The following is a 24,710-nucleotide window of genomic DNA, read 5'->3' as shown; positions in this document are numbered from 1 at the left end:
TACTTATACATGGTTATTAGATCGCCCCTCAGTCGTCTTTTTTCTAGACTAAATAATCCTAATTTCGCTAATCTATCTGGGTATTGTAGTTCTCCCATCCCCTTTATTAATTTTGTTGCCCTCCTTTGTACTCTCTCTAGTTCCATTATATCCTTCCTGAGCAGCGGTGCCCAAAACTGGACACAGTACTCCATGTGCGGTCTAACTAGGTTGTCACATCTGCCATGTTGCTCCTAGATCCTGCTGACTTGCTGTGTGTTTTCCTTCTTGTGTAATCTACTCAGCCAAGCTTTCTTGCAATAATGTGCTACAGGCAAAAATTGGTGATGCTTTCCAAGCAGCTGGTCCCGGCTGTACCCAACGATCTTCTTGCTGAGGGAGACTCTTCGCTTTTCCCAGAAGGCACCTGGAATATGCAAATTATCCTCCTCAAGCTTAAATCGCTGGTTTAAGTTTAAGTTCTGAAAGGGCTATGGCAGCCATAAAATTCCTTCCGTTATCACTGACTACCTTGCCTGCCTCAAGATGTACACTGCCCAGCCATGACTGAGTTTGTTGCTGCAAGTACTCGGCCAGTACTTCCGCGATGTGTCTGTTGTCGCCCAAACACTTCATTTCTAACACAGCCTGCTGACGCTTCCCACTAGCTGTTCCATAATGGGACACCTGGTGTGAAACAGTGGCAGCTGCAGATCTAGGGGTCGTGCGACTGCGGTCTGTGGACGAGCTTTCGCTTCTGGAGGAGGAGGAGGGGTGGCGAACGCCTACAGCCAACTGTTTCCTAGACTGTGGGCTAGGCAGAACTGTCTCAATATTGCTGTCCCCTGTGGACCCTGCATCCACCACATTAACACAGTGCGCTGTGATGGACACGTAACGTCCCTGGCCATGCCTACTGGTCCATGCATCTGTTGTCAGGTGCACCTTTCTACTGATTGCCTCAGTGCATGGACAATGCGGTCTTTGACATGCTGGTGGAGGGCTGGGATGGCTTTCCTCGCAAAGAAGTGTCGACTGGGTAGGTCATAGCGTGGTACTGCGTAGGCTATCAGGGATTTGAAAGCTTCACTTTCAACCAACCGGTAGGGCATCATCTCTAACGAGATTAGTCCAGCAATGTGGGCGTTCAAACCCTGTGCACACGGATGACAGGATGAGTACTTCCTTTTCCTAATGAGAGTCTCTTGTAGGGTGAGCTGGACTGGAGAGCTGCATATGGTGGAACTAGCGGGGGTGGTGGTGGACATGGCGGATTGAGAGAGGGTTGGTGATGGTATTCTTGATGTTGGCCTACATACAATATTTCCTACCAATAACCTTGCGATTCCCTGACTGCTTTGGTGCGACGATATCTCCACATTTGCTGCTGGTGGTGTCCTAACCGGTGGGCTTACAGTGAGGGAAGCAATGTAGCGTTGCCGACTACCTTCATTCTGAGCAGGTGCACCAACGGTACGGGACGTTTGGTAGTTAGTCCAGGCTTGCAAGTGCATGCTGGTTAAATGTCTAAGCATGCACATTGTATTTAAATTTTGGACATTCTTCCCTCTGCTAAAGGTCTTTGAGCATTTCTTACAGATAACTTTGTGCTGATCATTCGGATCTTGGTTAAAAAATTCCCACACCACACTCTTCCTACTATGGAATACCTTTTCAGGCATTGCGCGCTGTGCTACTTTCACCGGATGGCCACGCTGTCCTAAAAGTGTTTTTGTTTTTGACAAACGTTTTTGGCCTGATACGGGCCTGCCAGATGACAGCTGTTGCGATGTAGATGGCTGCTGCGGCTCCTCCTCCGCTTCTGAGCTACTGGCAGCAGCACCCTCTTCCCCCAATGGCTGCCAATCTGGGTCAACAACTGGGTCATCTATCACCTCCTCTTCAATGTCATGTGCACCGTCCTCTGTGTCACCGTGTAAGGTGCTATAGCGTTCGGGACGGGGCACCATAGTCTCATCAGGGTCAGATTCTGGCTCAGTACACTGCGAGGGCAATGTAGTGATCTGAGTCAATGGAACAGCATAATAATCTGGCTGTGGCTGTGCATCTGTGCACTCCATGTTTGATTCATCTTGTAATGGGCAGTTAACAATTTCCCATTCTAACCCAGGCACGGTATGTGTAAAGAGCTCCATGGAGTAACCTGTAGTGTCGCCTGACGCAGCCTTCACTTTTGGTTTGGTGAAGGACACAAGGAAGCGACTTGTTCCTGTTCGGGAGCAGCCACTGATGACTCGCTGCTTTTATATTTCGAACTTTCTGAAGAGGCGAAAGAGCTAGAGGCCGAGTCAGCAATGAAAGCCAAAACTTTTTCCTGCTGCTCCGGCTTTAAAAGCGGTTTTCCTACTCCCAGATAAGGGAGCCTTCGAGGCCTTGTGTAGCCAGACGATGACGCTGCCTCTACACCTCCAGCCTTAGGTGCTACTGTGCTTTTGCCACTACCACCAGATGCACCACCACCAGTTCCAGCTCGCACCCACCGCCCACGGCCTCTTCCACCAGACTTCCTCATTTTTTGGAAAATCTAACCAAAATAACAACCGTTATATGGTACTGTAAAACAAATCTCCCTTTTTTTTGGGAGACTGAACAAAAAAAAAATCAGGCCCTGTGCAAAAAACAACACAATGTAAGTGGCTGGCTGATATACGACAAACTAACAGGACAGAAGTATATCCACTTTGTGAGAATTTGAATCTCCCTTTTTTTGGGGAGACTGAAGCAAACCTCAGGCCCTGTGCATAAAACAACACAATGTAAGCGGCAGAAAGTGGTTGGCAGATATATCAAAAAATACAAGGACTGTAGTACAATTTCAATCTCCCTACAATGATCTCAGGACAAGTATGGCAGCAATAAAAAGGACTGCTGCACACAAAAGTGTGGACAAATAAACAAGAGAACTGTGCAGAAAGGAGCAACAGGATTTTTGCTTTAAAAAAAGCAGTTGGTTTGCACAGCGGTGTACAAACAGCAATGCAGCTATCAGGGAGCCTTATAAGGAGCCTAATAAGCTACAGCGCTGATGCACAAAAATATAAACTCCACTGTCCCTGCAAAGAAAAGGTGGTGTGGGACAGTGGAAATCGCTACAGCACAAGTGGTTTGGGGGTTAATCTTCCCTCCCTAACGCTATCCCTTCTTCCATACCTCCCACCTTTTGAAGATGGGAAAGAGGGAGAAAGTTTGCAAATTTTATGCCACGCCTCTGACCACACCCATTTCACAACTAGTCACACCCATATCCACATCCCAACCACACCCATTTAGCACTGCTGATCACACTGTTTCATAAAGAATAATTATAAAAAAAAAAAAAAATATGGCCACACATGATGCTCAATACTGTACAATGGCCCCACAATGCTCCATACTGTATAATGGCCACACATGATGCTCCATACTGTACAATGGCCCCACAATGCTCCATACTGTATAATGGCCACACATGATGCTTCAAACTGTATAATGGCTGAAGACGATGCTTCATACTGTATAATGACCACACATGCTCCATACTGTACAATGGCCACACATGATGCTCCATACTGTACAATGGCCCCACAATGCTCCATACTGTATAATGGCCACACATGATGCTCCATACTGTACAATGGCCCCACATGATGCTCCATACTGTACAATGGCCCCACATGATGCTCCATACTGTACAATGGCCACACATGATCCATACTGTACAATGGCCCCACATGATGCTCCATACTGTACAATGGCCCCACATGATGCTCCATACTGTACAATGGCCCCACATGATGCTCCATACTGTACAATGGCCCCACATGATGCTCCATACTGTATAATGGCCACACATGATCCATACTGTACAATGGCCCCACAATGCTCCATACTGTATAATGGCCACACATGATGCTCCATACTGTACAATGGCCATACATGATGATCCTTACTGTATAATGGCCCCACAATGCTCCATACTGTATAATGGCCACACATGATGCTCCATACTGTACAATGGCCATACATGATGATCCTTACTGTATAATGGCCCCACAATGCTCCATACTGTATAATGGCCACACATGATGCTCCATACTGTACAATGGCCATACATGATGATCCTTACTGTATAATGGCCCCACAATGCTCCATACTGTATAATGGCCACACATGATGCTCCATACTGTATAATGGCCCCACAATGCTCCATACTGTATTATGGCCACACATGATGCTCCATACTGTATAATGGCCACACATGATGCGCCATACTGTACAATGGCCCCACATGATGCTCCATCAGGGTCGGACTGGGGTGCCTAGGGCCCACTCTACAGCTTCCATAAACATTTTTTTAGATAATATACGGACAGGGATATTAATCATATTTGCAATATACCTCATTAGGAAAATAAGTTTCTGTCAGCAGTGAATGATGAGTCTGGATGTTCCTGAGCTCCCGGATTTCTCTACACTCGGCCTCTGATTTACAGGATTTTTTCTTTTTAAACTGAATTAGCAGCGGAGGGCAGAGAGTCAGGAATTCCTGAATAATCAGGACTCATCATTTTGTGCGGGAGCTCCCAATACAAGATTGCGGTACAACTGAGTGGCCCGGCATTCTGCTATGGGGATCTGTCACTAGTTTGTTTCCCTTAGTTAGGACACCATGAAACCAGCGACAGATTCCCTGGATAACACCTATGGTAATTTCACACTAGTGAGTCCACTGCGGGATGCCCGCTGCTTGTATCCCACAGTGGAGCCGCTCTGGAGGAGGATCGTGCCGACATTATACGGATAGATTCTCAGATATAATGCTGGGTGCATTATATACAATGTTTGGAGTCAGAGTGAAATCCTTCAGGTGTATCGGACCCCTCTTTAAAGGCTCTCTGTCAGCACAGAATGACTATTGATACCAAGCACAGCCGCTCAGATCATCATGGCGGCCAATTATTTATATGCACCTTCCCACCTGCTTGTTTCCCATCCATTTCCATCCTTCTCTGACTCTATGGAGGCAGAGCTGTCAATCACATTAGAGGGGGTGGAGAATGTACATGATTGGCCCCGCCGTGAAGCACAGAGTGGTAGGACTTAGTTTGAACACTCATTCTGCACTGACAGAGTCCATTTAAGGGTAACTTGTCATCTTCAGAAACATTATTTATCTGCAGATATAGGGTTAATCTGCAGGTAAATGGGGTTTAAAGCCTGGTTAGCCGGCATAATGGTTAAGTGTTGGCTGCAGGGGGAAATTTACGCTTTATTCTCCCTTCCGCCAGTCGCTTCCTGTGATAGGGTCGGTGCAAGGAGGAAGAAATTACAGTCACCGCTAACTACAAAGTGAGCGTGCTGGAATAACGTCCCGACACGGATTGTGACATCGTCCAGGGAGCCCAACCTCACGCTGGGCATCACTGACGACTACGATGGCAGCAGCACGTGACACCCATCAGCAACCTGCGTCACAGGAGGCTGATGGGTGCAGGTACCGGCCATCTAAATGCCGCTGTCAGTGATTGACAAGGGCATTTAAATACCTAAAACAGCAGCAATCAAGGTGAGCTCTGATCACTGCTATTACAGGCAGATGCCGGGTGTGTATTACATCCAACATCTGCCTGATATGCAGCAGGCTCAGCTCCTGAACACGCTCCATACAATCATATCCCTAAGGTGACAGTTATGACAAGGTTAGAAAATTTCACATGTCTGTTCCTAAACATGGACAGACAAATGGAATTCCCCAACACGTGAAAGAGCCCTTATAGATTTAGTAAATGTGCCCAAACAAATATTTTTACACTCCAGAATACACGTCTTACAAAGATACATATAATTCCAAATACAAAGGCACAAACACGCAGACAGGCACAAACACGCAGACAGGCACAAACACGCAGACAGGCACAAACACGCTGACAGGCACAAACACGCTGACAGGCACAAACAGACACAGCTCAGCTCCCGACACATTATAATCACACAGTTCTGCTCCCAGCACTTTATAATCATGTGCAGTGTACAATTATACAATGTATAAGCGTTGACCCTCTGCCCCCAGATCCAATGTCCAGAGTGCTCATCCTCTGCCCCAGTCTCCAGGTCTCATCCAGTCCCTGCTCCCCATTACTCATCCTCAGCCCCCTTCCATGTCTTGGTCCCCATTTCTGATCTTCTGACCCGCAGTTCCCTGGTCTCCGATGATCATCCTCTGCCCCTCAAATCCTTGGTCTTCATTCTTATCCTCTGCCCCCCAGGTAACTGGTCCTCAGGGCTCTCCCTCTAACCCCAGATCCCTAGCACTCATCTTCTGTCCCCAAGGTCCCTGGTCTCCAGTTCTCGTCCTCTGCCCTCCATGTTCCTGGCCTCCAGCGCTCATTCTCTGCTTCCCAGTTCCCTGGCCCTCAGTGCTCATCATCTTCCCCCTAGATTTCTGGTCCCCAGAGATCATCCTCTGGCCCTGAGGTCCCAAGTCACCATTGCTCATCTTTTGCCACCCAGGTCCCAATAAACTCATCCTCTGTCCCCCAGGTGCATGGTGCCCAGTGCTCATCCTCTTTTCCCTTAATGCCCTTTCCCCATTGCTCATCCTCTTCCGCTGAGGTCCCCAGTCCTCATATTTTGACACCCCCCCCCCCCCATTTCCCTGGTCGCCAGTGCTCATCCTCTAACCCTCTCAGTCCCTGATCCCTAGCACTTATCTTCTGCCCCCCAGGTCCCTGGTCTCCAGTTCTCATCCTCTGTCCCAGGTTCCTAATGCTCTTCCCCTGCCACCTAAATCACTGGTCACATATGCTCATCCCCTGGTCTCCAGTTCTTATCCTTTGCCCCCAAGTCACTAGTCCCCATTGCTCATCCTCTGCCCCCCATATTCCTGGTACCAAGTGCTCATCCTCTGACCCCAGGTTCCTGGTACCCAGTACCCAACCTCTGCCCCCTAGGTCCCTTGTCCCCAGTGCTTATCCTCTGCCCCCCATGTCCACAGTTCTCATTCTCTGCCACCCAGATCCCCATTTCTCCTATGCTGCTCCCCAAGGTCCCTGATCTCCAGTTCTCATCCTCTGCCTCCCTGGTGCGTATTCCCCAGTGCTCACTCTCTGGCTCCTTTAATCATCCTCTGCCCAACCAAATCCCTGATCCCCATTGCTCATCCTTTGCCCATCCTCTGCTGCCCCCCAGATCACAGGTCCCATTGCTCCTCTGCCTCTCAAGACCCTAGTACCCAGTGATCATCCTCTGGTCCCCAAGTCCCTGGTCACCATTGCTCATCCTCTGCCCCACTGGTCCTCATTGCTCGTCCTCTGCCACCCAGGTCCCCAGTCCCAATTTGTCATCCTCTGCCCCTCCCTTGTCCCTAGCGCATATCCTTTGCCCCCAAGTCCCTGGTCCCCAGTTCTCATCCTCTGCCCCCAGATTCCTAGTCCCCAATGCTCATCCCCTGCCTCCAAAGTCAGTGGTCCCAAGAATTCATCCCCTGTCCCCCAGGTCCCTAGTGCTTATCCCCTTCCCCACCCCCCAGGTCCCTCTTCCCCAGAGCTCATCCTCTGCCCCCAAGTCACAGTTCACCATTTCTCATCCTCTGCCACCCCCGATGTTCCTGGTCCCTAGTTCTCATCTTCTTCCTCCCAAGTCCCTAACCCCCACATTCTCATTCCCTGCTGCCAAGGTACCTGGTCCATAGTGCTTATCCTCAGCCCTCCCTAAAGTCCCTGGTCTCCATTGCTCTTCCTCTGCTCCCCACCTCCCAATTACCTGATACCCAGTGCTCATCCTCTGGTGCCCACATGTGACTAGTCCCCATTGTGATACAGGAAAGATATATATCTTGGTACCGTGTTATATTTTTCTAGTCCCCATTGCTCATCCCCCCAAATCCCTTGTCTCCATTCTTAGCTTTTATCCCTCAGGTCCCTGGTTCTCAGTACTCATCCTCTGTCCCCCTTCCAGAACCCTGGTGCTCAGCGCTTATCTTCGGCCCCCAGGTCCCTGGTCCACAGTTCTATTCTCTGCCCCCAGGTCCCTGGTCTCCATTCTTATCCTCTGTCCCTTACTGTAGGTCTCTGGTTCTCAGTACTCCTCTCCTGTCCTCCTTCCAGAACCCTGGTCCTCAGCGCTTATCCTTTGCCCCCAGGTCCCTGGTCCTCAGCGCTTATCCTTTGCCCCCAGGTCCCTGGTCCTCAGCGCTTATCCTCTGCCCCCAGGTCCTTGCTCCTCAGCGCTTATCCTCTGCCCCCAGGTCCTTGCTCCTCAGCGCTTATCTCCTGCCCCCAGGTCCTTGGTCCTCAGCGCTTATCCTCTGCCCCCAGGTCCTTGCTCCTCAGCGCTTATCCTCTGCCCCCAGGTCCTTGCTCCTCAGCGCTTATCCTCTGCCCCCAGGTCCTTGCTCCTCAGCGCTTATCCTCTGCCCCCAGGTCCTTGCTCCTCAGCGCTTATCTCCTGCCCCCAGGTCCTTGCTCCTCAGCGCTTATCCTCTGCCCCCAGGTCCTTGCTCCTCAGCGCTTATCTCCTGCCCCCAGGTCCTTGCTCCTCAGCGCTTATCTCCTGCCCCCAGGTCCTTGCTCCTCAGCGCTTCTATCCTCTGCCCCCAGGTCCTTGCTCCTCAGCGCTTATCCTCTGCCCCCAGGTCCTTGCTCCTCAGCGCTTATCCTCTGCCCCCAGGTCCTTGCTCCTCAGCGCTTCTATCCTCTGCCCCCAGGTCCTTGCTCCTCAGCGCTTATCTCCTGCCCCCAGGTCCTTGCTCCTCAGCGCTTATCTCCTGCCCCCAGGTCCTTGGTCCTCAGTGCTTATCCTCTGCCCCCAGGTCCTTGCTCCTCAGCGCTTATCCTCTGCCCCCAGGTCCTTGCTCCTCAGCGCTTATCCTCTGCCCCCAAGTCCCTGGTCCCCAGTTCTCATCCTCTGCCCCCAGATTCCTAGTCCCCAATGCTCATCCCCTGCCTCCAAAGTCAGTGGTCCCAAGAATTCATCCCCTGTCCCCCAGGTCCCTAGTGCTTATCCCCTTCCCCACCCCCCAGGTCCCTCTTCCCCAGAGCTCATCCTCTGCCCCCAAGTCACAGTTCACCATTTCTCATCCTCTGCCACCCCCGATGTTCCTGGTTTCTAGTTCTCATCTTCTTCCTCCCAAGTCCCTAACCCCCACATTCTCATTCCCTGCTGCCTAGGTACCTGGTCCATAGTGCTTATCCTCAGCCCTCCCTAAAGTCCCTGGTCTCCATTGCTCTTCCTCTGCTCCCCACCTCCCAATTACCTGATACCCAGTGCTCATCCTCTGGTGCCCACATGTGACTAGTCCCCATTGTGATACAGGAAAGATATATATCTTGGTACCGTGTTATATTTTTCTAGTCCCCATTGCTCATCCCCCCAAATCCCTTGTCTCCATTCTTAGCTTTTATCCCTCAGGTCCCTGGTTCTCAGTACTCATCCTCTGTCCCCCTTCCAGAACCCTGGTGCTCAGCGCTTATCTTCGGCCCCCAGGTCCCTGGTCCACAGTTCTATTCTCTGCCCCCAGGTCCCTGGTCTCCATTCTTATCCTCTGTCCCTTACTGTAGGTCTCTGGTTCTCAGTACTCCTCTCCTGTCCTCCTTCCAGAACCCTGGTCCTCAGCGCTTATCCTTTGCCCCCAGGTCCTTGGTCCTCAGCGCTTATCCTCTGCCCCCAGGTCCCTGGTCCTCAGCGCTTATCCTTTGCCCCCAGGTCCCTGGTCCTCAGCGCTTATCCTTTGCCCCCAGGTCCCTGGTCCTCAGCGCTTATCCTCTGCCCCCAGGTCCCTGGTCCTCAGCGCTTATCCTTTGCCCCCAGGTCCCTGGTCCTCAGCGCTTATCCTCTGCCCCCAGGTCCTTGCTCCTCAGCGCTTATCCTCTGCCCCCAGGTCCTTGCTCCTCAGCGCTTATCCTCTGCCCCCAGGTCCTTGCTCCTCAGCGCTTATCCTCTGCCCCCAGGTCCTTGCTCCTCAGCGCTTATCCTCTGCCCCCAGGTCCTTGCTCCTCAGCGCTTATCCTCTGCCCCCAGGTCCTTGCTCCTCAGCGCTTATCCTCTGCCCCCAGGTCCTTGGTCCTCAGCGCTTATCCTCTGCCCCCAGGTCCTTGCTCCTCAGCGCTTATCCTCTGCCCCCAGGTCCTTGGTCCTCAGCGCTTATCTCCTGCCCCCAGGTCCCTGGTCCTCAGCGCTTATCTCCTGCCCCCAGGTCCTTGGTCCTCAGCGCTTCTATCCTCTGCCCCCAGGTCCTTGGTCCTCAGCGCTTATCCTCTGCCCCCAGGTCCTTGGTCCTCAGCGCTTATCTCCTGCCCCCAGGTCCTCAGCGCTTATCTCCTGCCCCCAGGTCCTCGGTCCTCAGCGCTTATCTCCTGCCCCCAGGTCCCTGGTCCTCAGCGCTTCTATCCTCTGCCCCCAGGTCCTTGCTCCTCAGCGCTTATCTCCTGCCCCCAGGTCCTTGCTCCTCAGCGCTTCTATCCTCTGCCCCCAGGTCCTTGCTCCTCAGCGCTTATCCTCTGCCCCCAGGTCCTTGCTCCTCAGCGCTTATCCTCTGCCCCCAGGTCCTTGCTCCTCAGCGCTTATCTCCTGCCCCCAGGTCCCTGGTCCTCAGCGCTTCTATCCTCTGCCCCCAGGTCCTTGCTCCTCAGCGCTTATCTCCTGCCCCCAGGTCCTTGCTCCTCAGCGCTTATCCTCTGCCCCCAGGTCCTTGGTCCTCAGCGCTTATCTCCTGCCCCCAGGTCCTTGCTCCTCAGCGCTTATCTCCTGCCCCCAGGTCCCTGGTCCTCAGCGCTTCTATCCTCTGCCCCCAGGTCCTTGCTCCTCAGCGCTTATCCTCTGCCCCCAGGTCCTTGCTCCTCAGCGCTTATCCTCTGCCCCCAGGTCCTTGCTCCTCAGCGCTTATCTCCTGCCCCCAGGTCCCTGGTCTTCAGCGCTTCTATCCTCTGCCCCCAGGTCCTTGCTCCTCAGCGCTTATCCTCTGCCCCCAGGTCCTTGCTCCTCAGCGCTTATCCTCTGCCCCCAGGTCCCTGGTCCTCAGCGCTTATCTCCTGCCCCCAGGTCCTTGGTCCTCAGCGCTTATCTCCTGCCCCCAGGTCCTTGCTCCTCAGCGCTTCTATCCTCTGCCCCCAGGTCCTTGCTCCTCAGCGCTTATCCTCTGCCCCCAGGTCCCTGGTCCTCAGCGCTTATCTCCTGCCCCCAGGTCCTTGGTCCTCAGCGCTTATCTCCTGCCCCCAGGTCCTTGCTCCTCAGCGCTTCTATCCTCTGCCCCCAGGTCCTTGCTCCTCAGCGCTTATCCTCTGCCCCCAGGTCCCTGGTCCTCAGCGCTTATCTCCTGCCCCCAGGTCCTTGGTCCTCAGCGCTTATCTCCTGCCCCCAGGTCCCTGGTCCTCAGCGCTTATCTCCTGCCCCCAGGTCCTTGGTCCTCAGCGCTTATCTCCTGCCCCCAGGTCCTTGCTCCTCAGCGCTTATCTCCTGCCCCCAGGTCCTTGCTCCTCAGCGCTTATCCTCTGCCCCCAGGTCCTTGGTCCTCAGCGCTTATCCTCTGCCCCCAGGTCCTTGCTCCTCAGCGCTTATCCTCTGCCCCCAGGTCCTTGCTCCTCAGCGCTTATCCTCTGCCCCCAGGTCCTTGCTCCTCAGCGCTTATCTCCTGCCCCCAGGTCCTTGCTCCTCAGCGCTTATCTCCTGCCCCCAGGTCCTTGCTCCTCAGCGCTTATCCTCTGCCCCCAGGTCCTTGCTCCTCAGCGCTTATCTCCTGCCCCCAGGTCCTTGCTCCTCAGCGCTTATCTCCTGCCCCCAGGTCCTTGCTCCTCAGCGCTTATCCTCTGCCCCCTGTAGTCCCGGTCCCTCCCCGGTGAGCTGTATGGGGCTGCGCCGCTGCTGATCTTCAGTCTCCTCCTCCTCCTCAGTCCCCGGTGCCGGCTCGCCGCTGTCTTCTCCGTCCTCCGCCGGCGGGTGCTGCTGCCCTTGCGGTGGTCATGCTGCTGCTCCTGGTGACCATCGTCCCGCTGCTGGCGCTGCCCCCCGCCGCCGGACACTACGAGATGCTGGGCACCTGCCGGATGATCTGTGACCCATACGCCGGGCATCCCCCCAGCTCCCCGGGAGAAGCTCTGCAGGACCTCAGCGGGGCCCCTCCACCGTTCATCCAGGGACCCCAGGGGGAGCCAGGCAGGACAGGGAAGCCGGGACCGCGCGGCCCCCCGGGAGAGCCGGGACCCCCAGGACTGCGTGGTTCCCCGGGAGAGCGGGGTGAGCCGGGCAGAGTTGGGGGCTCTGGGGCTGCGGAGTCTCCGATTGTCCCGGGACCCCGCATCGCCTTCTATGTCGGGCTGAAGAGTCCTCACGAGGGATATGAGCTGCTCAAGTTTGACGATGTCGTGACCAATGTCGGGAACCACTATGACCCCAGCACCGGGAAATTCACCTGCGAGGTCCCGGGCATCTACTACTTCACCTACCACATCCTGATGAGAGGGGGAGACGGAACCAGCATGTGGGCAGACCTGTGCAAGAACGGCCAGGTGAGGAACCTGCGGGAGCAGGTGAGGAGCGGGGGAGCGAAGCTGGGGGAGAGGAGCGGGAGAGGAGCTGGGGAGCGAAGCTAGGGGAGAGGAGCGGGAGAGCGGGAGAGGAGGTGGAGAGGAGCTGGAGAGCGAAGCTGGGGGAGAGGAGGTGGAGAGGAGCTGGAGAGGAGCGGGAGAGGAGCTGGGGGAGAGGAGCGGGAGAGGAGGTGGAGAGGAGCGGGAGAGGAGGTGGAGAGGAGCGGGAGAGGAGGTGGAGAGGAGCGGGAGAGCGGGAGAGGAGGTGGAGAGGAGCTGGAGAGCGAAGCTGCTGGAGAGGAGCTGGAGAGCGGGAGAGGAGCTGGAGAGGAGCTGGGGGAGAGGAGGTGGAGAGGAGCTGGAGAGGAGCGGGAGAGGAGCTGGAGAGCGGGAGAGGAGCTGGAGAGGAGCTGGGGAGCGAAGCTGGGGGAGAGGAGCGGGAGAGCGGGAGAGGAGCTGGAGAGGAGCTGGGGAGCGAAGCTGGGGGAGAGGAGCGGGAGAGCGGGAGAGGAGCGGGAGAGGAGCTGGGGAGCGAAGCTGCTGGAGAGGAGCTGGAGAGCGGGAGAGGAGCTGGAGAGCGGGAGAGGAGCGGGAGAGGAGGTGGAGAGGAGCTGGGGAGCGGGAGAGGAGCTGGGGAGCGAAGCTGGGGGAGAGGAGCGGGAGAGGAGCTGGAGAGGAGCTGGAGAGCGAAGCTGGGGGAGAGGAGCGGGAGAGGAGCGGGAGAGCGGGAGAGGAGGTGGAGAGCGAAGCTAGGGGAGAGGAGCTGGGGAGGAGCGGGAGAGGAGCGGGAGAGGAGCTGGGGAGCAGGTGAGGAGCTGGAGAGCGGGAGAGGAGCTGGGGAGCGGGAGAGGAGCTGGGGAGCGGGAGAGGAGCTGGGGAGCGGGAGAGGAGCTGGGGAGCGGGAGAGGAGCTGGGGAGCGGGAGAGGAGCTGGGGAGCGGGAGAGGAGCGGGAGAGGAGGTGGAGAGGAGCGGGAGAGGAGGTGGAGAGGAGCGGGAGAGGAGGTGGAGAGGAGCTGGAGAGGAGCGGGAGAGGAGCTGGAGAGCGGGAGAGGAGGTGGAGAGGAGCTGGAGAGCGAAGCTAGGGGAGAGGAGCTGGAGAGCGGGAGAGGAGCTGGAGAGGAGCTGGAGAGCGGCTGGAGAGCGGGAGAGGAGCTGGAGAGGAGCTGGGGAGGAGCTGGGGAGCGGGAGAGGAGCTGGAGAGGAGCTGGGGAGCGGGAGAGGAGCTGGAGAGGAGCGGGAGAGGAGCTGGGGAGCGGGGGAGGAGCTGGAGAGCGGGAGAGGAGCTGGAGAGCGGGAGAGGAGCAGGAGAGGAGCTGGAGAGGAGCGGGAGAGGAGCTGGAGAGGAGCTGGAGAGGAGCTGGAGAGCGGGAGAGGAGCTGGAGAGGAGCGGGAGAGGAGCTGGAGAGCGGGAGAGGAGGTGGGGAGGAGCGGGAGAGGAGCTGGAGAGGAGCGGGAGAGGAGCTGGAGAGCGGGAGAGGAGCGGGAGAGCGGGAGAGGAGCTGGAGAGGAGCTGGGGAGCGAAGCTAGGGGAGAGGAGCGGGAGAGGAGCGGGAGAGGAGCGGGAGAGGAGCGGGAGAGGAGCGGGAGAGGAGCGGGAGAGCGGGAGAGGAGGTGGAGAGCGAAGCTAGGGGAGAGGAGCTGGGGAGGAGCGGGAGAGGAGCGGGAGAGGAGCTGGGGAGCAGGTGAGGAGCTGGAGAGCGGGAGAGGAGCTGGGGAGCGGGAGAGGAGCTGGGGAGCGGGAGAGGAGCTGGGGAGCGGGAGAGGAGCTGGGGAGCGGGAGAGGAGCTGGAGAGGAGGTGGAGAGGAGCGGGAGAGGAGGTGGAGAGGAGCGGGAGAGGAGGTGGAGAGGAGCGGGAGAGGAGCGGGAGAGGAGCTGGAGAGCGGGAGAGGAGGTGGAGAGGAGCTGGAGAGCGAAGCTAGGGGAGAGGAGCTGGAGAGCGGGAGAGGAGCTGGAGAGGAGCTGGAGAGCGGCTGGAGAGCGGGAGAGGAGCTGGAGAGGAGCTGGAGAGGAGCTGGGGAGCGGGAGAGGAGCTGGAGAGGAGCTGGGGAGCGGGAGAGGAGCTGGAGAGGAGCGGGAGAGGAGCTGGGGAGCGGGAGAGGAGCTGGGGAGGAGCTGGAGAGCGGGAGAGGAGCTGGAGAGCGGGAGAGGAGCTGGAGAGCGGGAGAGGAGCAGGAGAGGAGCTGGAGAGGAGCGGGAGAGGAGCTGGAGAGCGGGAGAGGAGCTGGAGAGGAGCGGGAGAGGAGCTGGAGAGCGGGAGAGGAGGTGGGGAGGAGCTGGAGAGCGGGAGAGGAGCTGGAGAGGAGCGGGAGAGGAGCTGGAGAGCGGGAGAGGAGGTGGAGAGGAGCGGGAGAGGAGCTGGAGAGCGGGAGAGGAGCTGGAGAGGAGCGGGAGAGGAGGTGGAGAGCGGGAGAGGAGCTGGAGAGGAGCGGGAGAGGAGGTGGAGAGCGGGAGAGGAGCTGGAGAGGAGCTGGGGAGCGGGAGAGGAGCTGGGGAGCGAAGCTAGGGGAGAGGAGCTGGAGAGCGGGAGAGGAGCTGGGGAGGAGCAGGAGAGGAGCTGGAGAGCGGGAGAGGAGCTGGAGAGCGGGAGAGGAGCTGGAGAGCGAAGCTAGGGGAGAGGAGCTGGAGAGGAGCTGGGGAGGAGCTGGGGAGCGGGAGAGGAGCTGGAGAGGAGCGGAGCTGGGGAGGAGCTGGGGAGCGGGAGAGGAGGTGGAGAGGAGCTGGAGAGCGGGAGAGGAGCTGGGGAGGAGCTGGGGAGCGGGCGAGGAGCTGGAGAGGAGCTGGAGAGGAGCTGGGGAGCGGGAGAGGAGGTGGAGAGGAGCTGGAGAGCGGGAGAGGAGCTGGAGAGGAGCTGAGGAGCTGGAGAGGAGCTGGAGAGGAGGTGAGGAGCTGGAGAGGAGCTGGAGAGGAGCTGGAGAGCGGGAGAGGAGCTGGGGAGCAGGAGAGGAGCTGGAGAGGAGCTGGAGAGCGGGAGAGGAGCTGGAGAGGAGCTGGGGAGCGGGAGAGGAGCTGGAGAGGAGCTGGGGAGCGGGAGAGGAGCTGGGGAGCGAAGCTAGGGGAGAGGAGCTGGAGAGCGGGAGAGGAGCTGGGGAGGAGCAGGAGAGGAGCTGGAGAGCGGGAGAGCAGCTGGAGAGCGAAGCTAGGGGAGAGGAGCTGGAGAGGAGCTGGGGAGGAGCTGGAGAGGAGCTGGAGAGCGGGAGAGGAGCTGGAGAGGAGCTGGAGAGCGGGAGAGGAGCTGGAGAGGAGCTGGGGAGGAGCTGGGGAGCGGGAGAGGAGCGGGAGAGGAGCTGGGGAGCGAAGCTGCTGGAGAGGAGCTGGAGAGCGGGAGAGGAGCTGGAGAGCGGGAGAGGAGCGGGAGAGGAGGTGGAGAGGAGCTGGGGAGCGGGAGAGGAGCTGGGGAGCGAAGCTGGGGGAGAGGAGCGGGAGAGCGGGAGAGGAGCTGGAGAGGAGCTGGAGAGCGAAGCTGGGGGAGAGGAGCGGGAGAGGAGCGGGAGAGCGGGAGAGGAGGTGGAGAGCGAAGCTAGGGGAGAGGAGCTGGGGAGGAGCGGGAGAGGAGCGGGAGAGGAGCTGGGGAGCAGGTGAGGAGCTGGAGAGCGGGAGAGGAGCTGGGGAGCGGGAGAGGAGCTGGGGAGCGGGAGAGGAGCTGGGGAGCGGGAGAGGAGCTGGGGAGCGGGAGAGGAGCTGGGGAGCGGGAGAGGAGCTGGGGAGCGGGAGAGGAGCTGGGGAGCGGGAGAGGAGCTGGGGAGCGGGAGAGGAGCGGGAGAGGAGGTGGAGAGGAGCGGGAGAGGAGGTGGAGAGGAGCGGGAGAGGAGGTGGAGAGGAGCTGGAGAGGAGCGGGAGAGGAGCTGGAGAGCGGGAGAGGAGGTGGAGAGGAGCTGGAGAGCGAAGCTAGGGGAGAGGAGCTGGAGAGCGGGAGAGGAGCTGGAGAGGAGCTGGAGAGCGGCTGGAGAGCGGGAGAGGAGCTGGAGAGGAGCTGGGGAGGAGCTGGGGAGCGGGAGAGGAGCTGGAGAGGAGCTGGGGAGCGGGAGAGGAGCTGGAGAGGAGCGGGAGAGGAGCTGGGGAGCGGGGGAGGAGCTGGAGAGCGGGAGAGGAGCTGGAGAGCGGGAGAGGAGCAGGAGAGGAGCTGGAGAGGAGCGGGAGAGGAGCTGGAGAGGAGCTGGAGAGGAGCTGGAGAGCGGGAGAGGAGCGGGAGAGGAGCTGGAGAGCGGGAGAGGAGGTGGGGAGGAGCGGGAGAGGAGCTGGAGAGGAGCGGGAGAGGAGCGGGAGAGCGGGAGAGGAGCGGGAGAGCGGGAGAGGAGCTGGAGAGGAGCTGGGGAGCGAAGCTAGGGGAGAGGAGCGGGAGAGGAGCGGGAGAGGAGCGGGAGAGGAGCGGGAGAGGAGCGGGAGAGGAGCGGGAGAGGAGCGGGAGAGGAGGTGGAGAGCGAAGCTAGGGGAGAGGAGCTGGGGAGGAGCGGGAGAGGAGCGGGAGAGGAGCTGGGGAGCAGGTGAGGAGCTGGAGAGCGGGAGAGGAGCTGGGGAGCGGGAGAGGAGCTGGGGAGCGGGAGAGGAGCTGGGGAGCGGGAGAGGAGCTGGGGAGCGGGAGAGGAGCTGGAGAGGAGGTGGAGAGGAGCGGGAGAGGAGGTGGAGAGGAGCGGGAGAGGAGGTGGAGAGGAGCGGGAGAGGAGCGGGAGAGGAGCTGGAGAGCGGGAGAGGAGGTGGAGAGGAGCTGGAGAGCGAAGCTAGGGGAGAGGAGCTGGAGAGCGGGAGAGGAGCTGGAGAGGAGCTGGAGAGCGGCTGGAGAGCGGGAGAGGAGCTGGAGAGGAGCTGGAGAGGAGCTGGGGAGCGGGAGAGGAGCTGGAGAGGAGCGGGAGAGGAGCTGGGGAGCGGGAGAGGAGCTGGGGAGGAGCTGGAGAGCGGGAGAGGAGCTGGAGAGCGGGAGAGGAGCTGGAGAGCGGGAGAGGAGCAGGAGAGGAGCTGGAGAGGAGCGGGAGAGGAGCTGGAGAGGAGCGGGAGAGGAGCTGGAGAGGAGCGGGAGAGGAGCTGGAGAGCGGGAGAGGAGGTGGGGAGGAGCTGGAGAGCGGGAGAGGAGCTGGAGAGGAGCGGGAGAGGAGCTGGAGAGCGGGAGAGGAGGTGGAGAGGAGCGGGAGAGGAGCTGGAGAGCGGGAGAGGAGCTGGAGAGGAGCGGGAGAGGAGGTGGAGAGCGGGAGAGGAGCTGGAGAGGAGCTGGGGAGCGGGAGAGGAGCTGGGGAGCGAAGCTAGGGGAGAGGAGCTGGAGAGCGGGAGAGGAGCTGGGGAGGAGCAGGAGAGGAGCTGGAGAGCGGGAGAGGAGCTGGAGAGCGGGAGAGGAGCTGGAGAGCGAAGCTAGGGGAGAGGAGCTGGAGAGGAGCTGGGGAGGAGCTGGGGAGCGGGAGAGGAGCTGGAGAGGAGCGGAGCTGGGGAGGAGCTGGGGAGCGGGAGAGGAGGTGGAGAGGAGCTGGAGAGCGGGAGAGGAGCTGGGGAGGAGCTGGAGAGGAGCTGGGGAGCGGGAGAGGAGGTGGAGAGGAGCTGGAGAGCGGGAGAGGAGCTGGAGAGGAGCTGAGGAGCTGGAGAGGAGCTGGAGAGGAGGTGAGGAGCTGGAGAGGAGCTGGAGAGGAGCTGGAGAGCGGGAGAGGAGCTGGGGAGCAGGAGAGGAGCTGGAGAGGAGCTGGAGAGCGGGAGAGGAGCTGGAGAGGAGCTGGGGAGCGGGAGAGGAGCTGGAGAGGAGCTGGGGAGCGGGAGAGGAGCTGGGGAGCGAAGCTAGGGGAGAGGAGCTGGAGAGCGGGAGAGGAGCTGGGGAGGAGCAGGAGAGGAGCTGGAGAGCGGGAGAGCAGCTGGAGAGCGAAGCTAGGGGAGAGGAGCTGGAGAGGAGCTGGGGAGGAGCTGGAGAGGAGCTGGAGAGCGGGAGAGGAGCTGGAGAGGAGCTGGAGAGCGGGAGAGGAGCTGGAGAGGAGCTGGGGAGGAGCTGGGGAGCGGGAGAGGAGGTGGAGAGGAGCTGGAGAGCGGGAGAGGAGCTGGGGAGGAGCTGGGGAGTGGGCGAGGAGCTGGAGAGGAGCTGGGGAACGGGAGAGGAGGTGGAGAGGAGCGGGAGAGGAGCTGGGGAGCGGGAGAGGAGCTGGAGAGGAGCTGGAGAGCAGGAGAGGAGGAGAGGAGCTGGAGAGCGGGAGAGGAGCTGGAGAGCGGGAGAGGAGCTGGGGAGCAGGAGAGGAGCTGGAGAGGAGCTGGAGAGCGGGAGAGGAGCTGGAGAGCGGGAGAGGAGCTGGAGAGGAGCTGGAGAGCGGGAGAGGAGCGGAGCTGGAGAGGAGCTGGAGAGCGGGAGAGGAGCTGGAGAGGAGCTGGGGAGCAGGAGAGGAGAGGAGAGGAGCTGGGGAGGAGCGGGAGAGGAGCTGGAGAGGAGCTGGGGAGCGGGAGAGGAGCTGGGGAGCGAAGCTAGGGGAGAGGAGCTGGAGAGCGGGAGAGGAGCTGGGGAGGAGCTGGAGAGCGGGAGAGGAGCTGGAGAGCGGGAGAGGAGCTGGGGAGGAGCTGGAGAGGAGCTGGAGAGCAGGAGAGGAGCTGGAGAGGAGCGGGAGAGGAGCTGGAGAGGAGCGGGAGAGGAGGTGAGGAGCTGGAGAGGAGCTGGGGAGCGAAGCTAGGGGAGAGGAGCTGGGGAGCGGGAGAGGAGCTGGAGAGCGGGAGAGGAGCTGGAGAGCGGGAGAGGAGCTGGAGAGCGGGAGAGGAGGTGGAGAGCGGGAGAGGAGGTGGAGAGCAGGAGAGGAGCTGGAGAGCGGGAGAGGAGCTGGAGAGGAGCTGGAGAGCGGGAGAGGAGCTGGGGAGCGGGAGAGGAGGTGAGGAGCTGGAGAGGAGCTGGGGAGGAGCTGGAGAGCGAAGCTAGGGGAGAGGAGCTGAGGAGCTGGAGAGGAGCTGGAGAGCGGGAGAGGAGCTGGGGAGCTGGAGAGGAGGTGGAGAGCGGGAGAGGAGGTGGAGAGCGGGAGAGGAGGTGGAGAGCGGGAGAGGAGGTGGAGAGCGGGAGAGGAGGTGGAGAGCGGGAGAGGAGGTGGAGAGCGGGAGAGGAGGTGGAGAGCGGGAGAGGAGCTGGAGAGGAGCTGGAGAGGAGCTGGGGAGCGAAGCTAGGGGAGAGGAGCTGGAGAGGAGCTGGAGAGCGGGAGAGGAGCTGGAGAGCAGGAGAGGAGCTGGAGAGCGGGAGAGGAGCTGGAGAGGAGCTGGAGAGCGGGTGAGGAGCTGGAGAGGAGCTGGGGAGCGAAGCTAGGGGAGAGGAGCTGGGGAGCGGGAGAGGAGCTGGAGAGCGGGAGAGGAGCTGGGGAGGAGCTGGAGAGGAGCTGGAGAGCAGGAGAGGAGCTGGAGAGGAGCTGGAGAGCGGGAGAGGAGCTGGAGAGCGGGAGAGGAGCTGGAGAGGAGCTGGAGAGGAGCTGGAGAGGAGCTGGAGAGCGAAGCTAGGGGAGAGGAGCTGGGGAGCGGGAGAGGAGCTGGAGAGCGGGAGAGGAGCTGGAGAGGAGCTGGAGAGGAGCTGGAGAGCGGGAGAGGAGCTGGAGAGCGGGAGAGGAGCTGGAGAGGAGCTGGGGAGCGAAGCTAGGGGAGAGGAGCTGGGGAGCGGGAGAGGAGGTGAGGAGCTGGGGAGGAGCTGGAGAGCGAAGCTAGGGGAGAGGAGCTGGAGAGCGGGAGAGGAGCTGGAGAGCGGGAGAGGAGCTGGAGAGGAGGTGGAGAGCGGGAGAGGAGGTGGAGAGCAGGAGAGGAGGTGGAGAGCGGGAGAGGAGGTGGAGAGCAGGAGAGGAGGTGGAGAGCGGGAGAGGAGGTGGAGAGCAGGAGAGGAGGTGGAGAGCGGGAGAGGAGCTGGGGAGCAGGTGGGGAGCGGGAGAGGAGGTGGAGAGGAGCTGGGGAGCAGGAGAGGAGCTGGAGAGCGGGAGAGGAGCTGGGGAGCAGGTGAGGAGCTGGGGAGCGGGAGAGGAGCTGGGGAGCGGGAGAGGAGCTGGGGAGCAGGAGAGGAGCTGGGGAGCAGGAGAGGAGCGGGAGAGGAGGTGGAGAGGAGCTGGGGAGCAGGAGAGGAGCTGGAGAGCGGGAGAGGAGGTGGAGAGCGGGAGAGGAGGTGGGGAGCGGGAGAGGAGGTGGAGAGCAGGAGAGGAGGTGGAGAGCAGGTGAGGAGCTGGAGAGCAGGTGAGGAGCTGGAGAGCGGGAGAGGAGCTGGAGAGGAGGTGGAGAGCAGGTGAGGAGCTGGAGAGGAGCTGGAGAGCGGGAGGGGAGCTGGAGAGGAGCTGGAGAGCGGGAGAGGAGCTGGAGAGCGGGAGAGGAGCTGGAGAGCGGGAGAGGAGCTGGAGAGCAGGTGAGGAGCTGGAGAGCGGGAGAGGAGCTGGGGAGCAGGAGAGGAGGTGGAGAGCAGGAGAGGAGCTGGGGAGCAGGAGAGGAGGTGGAGAGCAGGAGAGGAGATGGGGAGCAGGTGAGGAGCAGGGGAGCGGGAGAGGAGGTGGAGAGGAGCTGGGGAGCAGGAGAGGAGGTGGAGAGCAGGTGAGGAGCTGGGGAGGAGCTGGGGAGCGGGAGAGGAGGTGGAGAGGAGCTGGGGAGCAGGAGGTGGAGAGGAGCTGGGGAGCGGGAGAGGAGGTGGAGAGCGGGAGAGGAGGTGGAAAGGAGCTGGGGAGCGGGAGAGGAGCTGGGGAGCGGGAGAGGAGCTGGGGAGCGGGAGAGGAGCTGGGGAGCGGGAGAGGAGCAGGGGAGCGGGAGAGGAGCAGGGGAGCGAAGCTAGGGGAGCGGGCGAGGAGCTGGAGAGCAAAGCTAGGGGAGCGGGAGAGGAGCTGGGGAGGAGCTGGAGAGCGGGAGAGGAACTGGAGAGCGGGTGAGGAGCTGGGGAGCGGGAGAGGAGCTGGGGAGCGGGAGAGGAGCTGGGGAGCGGGAGAGGAGCTGGGAGAGCAAAGCTAGGGGAGCGGGAGAGGAGCTGGAGAGCGCGAGAGGAGCTGGAGAGCGCGAGAGGAGCTGGAGAGCGCGAGAGGAGCTGGAGAGCGCGAGAGGAGCTGGAGAGCGCGAGAGGAGCTGGAGAGCGCGAGAGGAGCTGGAGAGCGCGAGAGGAGCGGGTGAGGAGCTGGGGAGCGAAGTTAGGGGAGCGGGCGAGGAGCTGGGGAGCGGGAGAGGAGCAGGAGAGGAGCTGGGGAGCAAAGCTAGGGGAGCGGGTGAGGAGCTGGAGAGCGCGAGAGGAGCGGGTGGGGAGCGCGAGAGGAGCTGGGGAGCGGGAGAGGAGCTGGGGAGCGGGCGAGGAGCTGGGGAGCGGGAGAGGAGCAGGAGAGGAGCTGGGGAGCAAAGCTAGGGGAGCGGGTGAGGAGCTGGAGAGCGCGAGAGGAGCGGGTGAGGAGCGCGAGAGGAGCGGGTGGGGAGCTGGAGAGGAGCGGGAGAAGAGCTGGGGAAAGGAGAGGAGCTGGAGAGCGAAGCTAGGGGAGCGGGTGAGGAGCTGGAGAGCGCGAGAGGAGCGGGTGAGGTTGAACATAGAGAAAAGCGGAGGGCACCACTAGATATATGTCTAAATAATTACATGCTGGGGCTCACCAGGAGCGGGTGAGGAGCGCGAGAGGAGCGGGTGGGGAGCGGAGCTGGAGAGCGAAGCTAGGGGAGTGGGCGAGGAGCTGGAGAAGAGCTGGGGAAAGGAGAGGAGCTGGGGAGCGAAGCTAGGGGAGTGGGCAAGGAGCTGGAGAGCGGGAGAGGAGCTGGGGAGCGGGAGAGGAGCTGGAGAAGAGCTGGGGAGCGAAGCTAGGGGAGTGGGTGAGGAGCTGGAGAGAGGGAGAGGAGCGGGAGAGGAGCTGGGGAGCGGGAGAGGAGCTGGAGAAGAGCTGGAGAGGCGCTGGGGAGCGAAGCTAGGGGAGTGGGGGAGGAGCTGGAGAGCGGGGGAGGAGCTGGAGAGCAGGCAAGGAGCTGGGGAAAGGAGAGGAGCTGGGGAGCGAGCGAGGAGCTGGAGAGGAGCTAGGGGAGTGGGAGAGGAGCTGAAGAGCGGGAGAGGAGCGGGTGAGGAGCTGGGGAAAGGATAGGAGCTGGGGAGCGAAGCTAGGGAAGTGGGGGAGGAGCTGGAGAGCAGGCAAGGAGCTGGAGAGCGGGAGAGGAGCGGGTGAGGAGCTGGAGAGCGGGTGAGGAGCTGGAGAGGAGCTGGGGAGCGGGAGAGGAGCTGGAGAGCGGGAGAGGAGCTGGGGAGCGGGAGAGGAGCTGGGGAGCAAAGCTAGGGGAGCGGGTGAGGAGCTGGAGAGCGCGAGAGGAGCGGGTGAGGAGCTGGGGAGCGTGAGAGGAGCGGGAGAGGAGCTGGGGAGCGGGAGAGGAGCTGGGGAGGAGCTGGGGAGCGGGAGAGGAGCTGGGGAGCGCGAGAGGAGCGGGTGAGGAGCTGGGGAGCGGGTGAGGAGCGGGAGAGGAGCTGGGGAGCGGGAGAGGAGCTGGGGAGCTGGAGAGGAGCTGGGGAGCTAAGCTAGGGGAGCGGGCGAGGAGCTGGAGAGGAGCGAAGCTAGGGGAGCGGGCGAGGAGCGGGAGGAGGAGCTGGAGAGCGAAGCTAGGGGAGCGGTTGAGGAGCTGGAGAGGAGCTGGGGAGCGGGAGAGGAGCTGGGGAGCTGGAGCTAAGCTAGGGGAGCTGGAGAGGAGCTGGGGAGCGAAGCTAGGGGAGCGGGCGAGGAGCGGGAGGAGGAGCTGGAGAGCGAAGCTAGGGGAGCGGTTGAGGAGCTGGGGAGCTGGAGAGGAGCTGGGGAGCGAAGCTAGGGGAGCTGGAGAGGAGCTGGGGAGCGGGAGAGGAGCTGGGGAGCGGGCGAGAGCTGGAGAGGAGCTGCGGAGCTGGAGAGGAGCAGCTGGGAAGCGGGTGGGGAGCGGGAGAGGAGCTGGAGAGCGAAGCTAGGGGAGCGGGCGAGGAGCGGGAGAGGAGATGGAGAGGAGCTGGAGAGCGAAGCTAGGGGAGCGGGCGAGGAGCTGGGGAGCGGGTGAGGAGCTGGAGAGGAGCTGGGGAGCGGGAGAGGAGCTGGGGAGCGAAGCTAGGGGAGCGGGCGAGGAGCTGGGTAGCGGGTGAGGAGCTGGAGAGGAGCTGGGGAGCGGGAGAGGAGCTGGAGAGGAGCTGGGGAGCGGAAGAGGAGCTGGGGGAGCGGGCGAGGAGCTGGGGGAGCGGGCGAGGAGCTGGAGAGGAGCTGGAGAGCGGGTGAGGAGCTGGAGAGGAGCTGGAGAGCGGCTGGAGAGCGGGAGAGGAGCTGGGGAGCGGGAGAGGAGCTGGGGAGCGGGAGAGGAGCGGGAGAGGAGGTGGAGAGGAGCTGGGGAGCGGGAGAGGAGCTGGAGAGGAGCTGGGGAGTGGGAGAGGAGCTGGAGAGGAGCGGGAGAGGAGCTGGGGAGCGGGAGAGGAGCGGGAGAGGAGCTGGAGAGCGGGAGAGGAGCTGGAGAGGAGCGGGAGAGGAGCTGGGGAGGAGCTGGAGAGCGGGAGAGGAGGTGGGGAGGAGCTGGAGAGCAGGAGAGGAGCTGGAGAGGAGCGGGAGAGGAGCGGGAGAGGAGCTGGAGAGGAGCGGGAGAGGAGGTGGAGAGCGGGAGAGGAGCTGGAGAGCGGGAGAGGAGCTGGAGAGGAGCTGGAGAGCGGGAGAGGAGGTGGAGAGGAGCTGGAGAGCGAAGCTGCTGGAGAGGAGCTGGAGAGCGGGAGAGGAGCTGGGGGAGAGGAGCTGGAGAGGAGCTGGGGGAGAGGAGCGGGAGAGGAGGTGGAGAGGAGCGGGAGAGGAGGTGGAGAGGAGCGGGAGAGGAGGTGGAGAGGAGCTGGAGAGGAGCGGGAGAGGAGCTGGAGAGCGGGAGAGGAGGTGGAGAGGAGCTGGAGAGCGAAGCTAGGGGAGAGGAGCTGGAGAGCGGGAGAGGAGCTGGAGAGGAGCTGGGGAGCGAAGCTGGGGGAGAGGAGCGGGAGAGCGGGAGAGGAGCTGGAGAGGAGCTGGGGAGCGAAGCTGGGGGAGAGGAGCGGGAGAGCGGGAGAGGAGCGGGAGAGGAGCTGGGGAGCGAAGCTGCTGGAGAGGAGCTGGAGAGCGGGAGAGGAGCTGGAGAGCGGGAGAGGAGCGGGAGAGGAGGTGGAGAGGAGCTGGGGAGCGGGAGAGGAGCTGGGGAGCGAAGCTGGGGGAGAGGAGCGGGAGAGCGGGAGAGGAGCTGGAGAGGAGCTGGAGAGCGAAGCTAGGGGAGAGGAGCGGGAGAGGAGCGGGAGAGCGGGAGAGGAGGTGGAGAGCGAAGCTAGGGGAGAGGAGCGGGAGAGGAGCTGGAGAGC

At 61.0% G+C, this 24,710-nt stretch overlaps 2 protein-coding genes across 3 annotated transcripts in view; one reads left to right on the top strand and one right to left on the bottom strand.

Annotated features, from left to right (window-relative positions):
- Positions 1–24,710, bottom strand: part of STEAP3 (STEAP3 metalloreductase) — a 197,349-nt gene that overhangs the window by 144,222 nt on the left and 28,417 nt on the right. The window lies entirely within an intron of this gene.
- Positions 11,860–24,710, top strand: part of C1QL2 (complement C1q like 2) — a 68,278-nt gene continuing 55,427 nt past the window's right edge. The window contains exon 1 of one of the 2 annotated variants that reach the window (XM_069732561.1): positions 11,860–12,500. In XM_069732561.1, the coding sequence (XP_069588662.1) occupies positions 11,934–12,500 (567 nt within the window). In that variant the 5' untranslated portion in view covers positions 11,860–11,933. The remainder of the gene's footprint in view (positions 12,501–24,710) is intronic. The other variant, XM_069732562.1, reaches the window with a different exon arrangement.

This window comes from Ranitomeya imitator, chromosome 7, assembly GCF_032444005.1.
Source record: "Ranitomeya imitator isolate aRanImi1 chromosome 7, aRanImi1.pri, whole genome shotgun sequence".
Classification (NCBI taxonomy): Eukaryota; Metazoa; Chordata; class Amphibia; order Anura; family Dendrobatidae; genus Ranitomeya; species Ranitomeya imitator.
The sequence above is the reverse complement of the archived record's forward strand: the minus strand, read 5'-3'. Positions and strand labels throughout refer to the sequence as shown.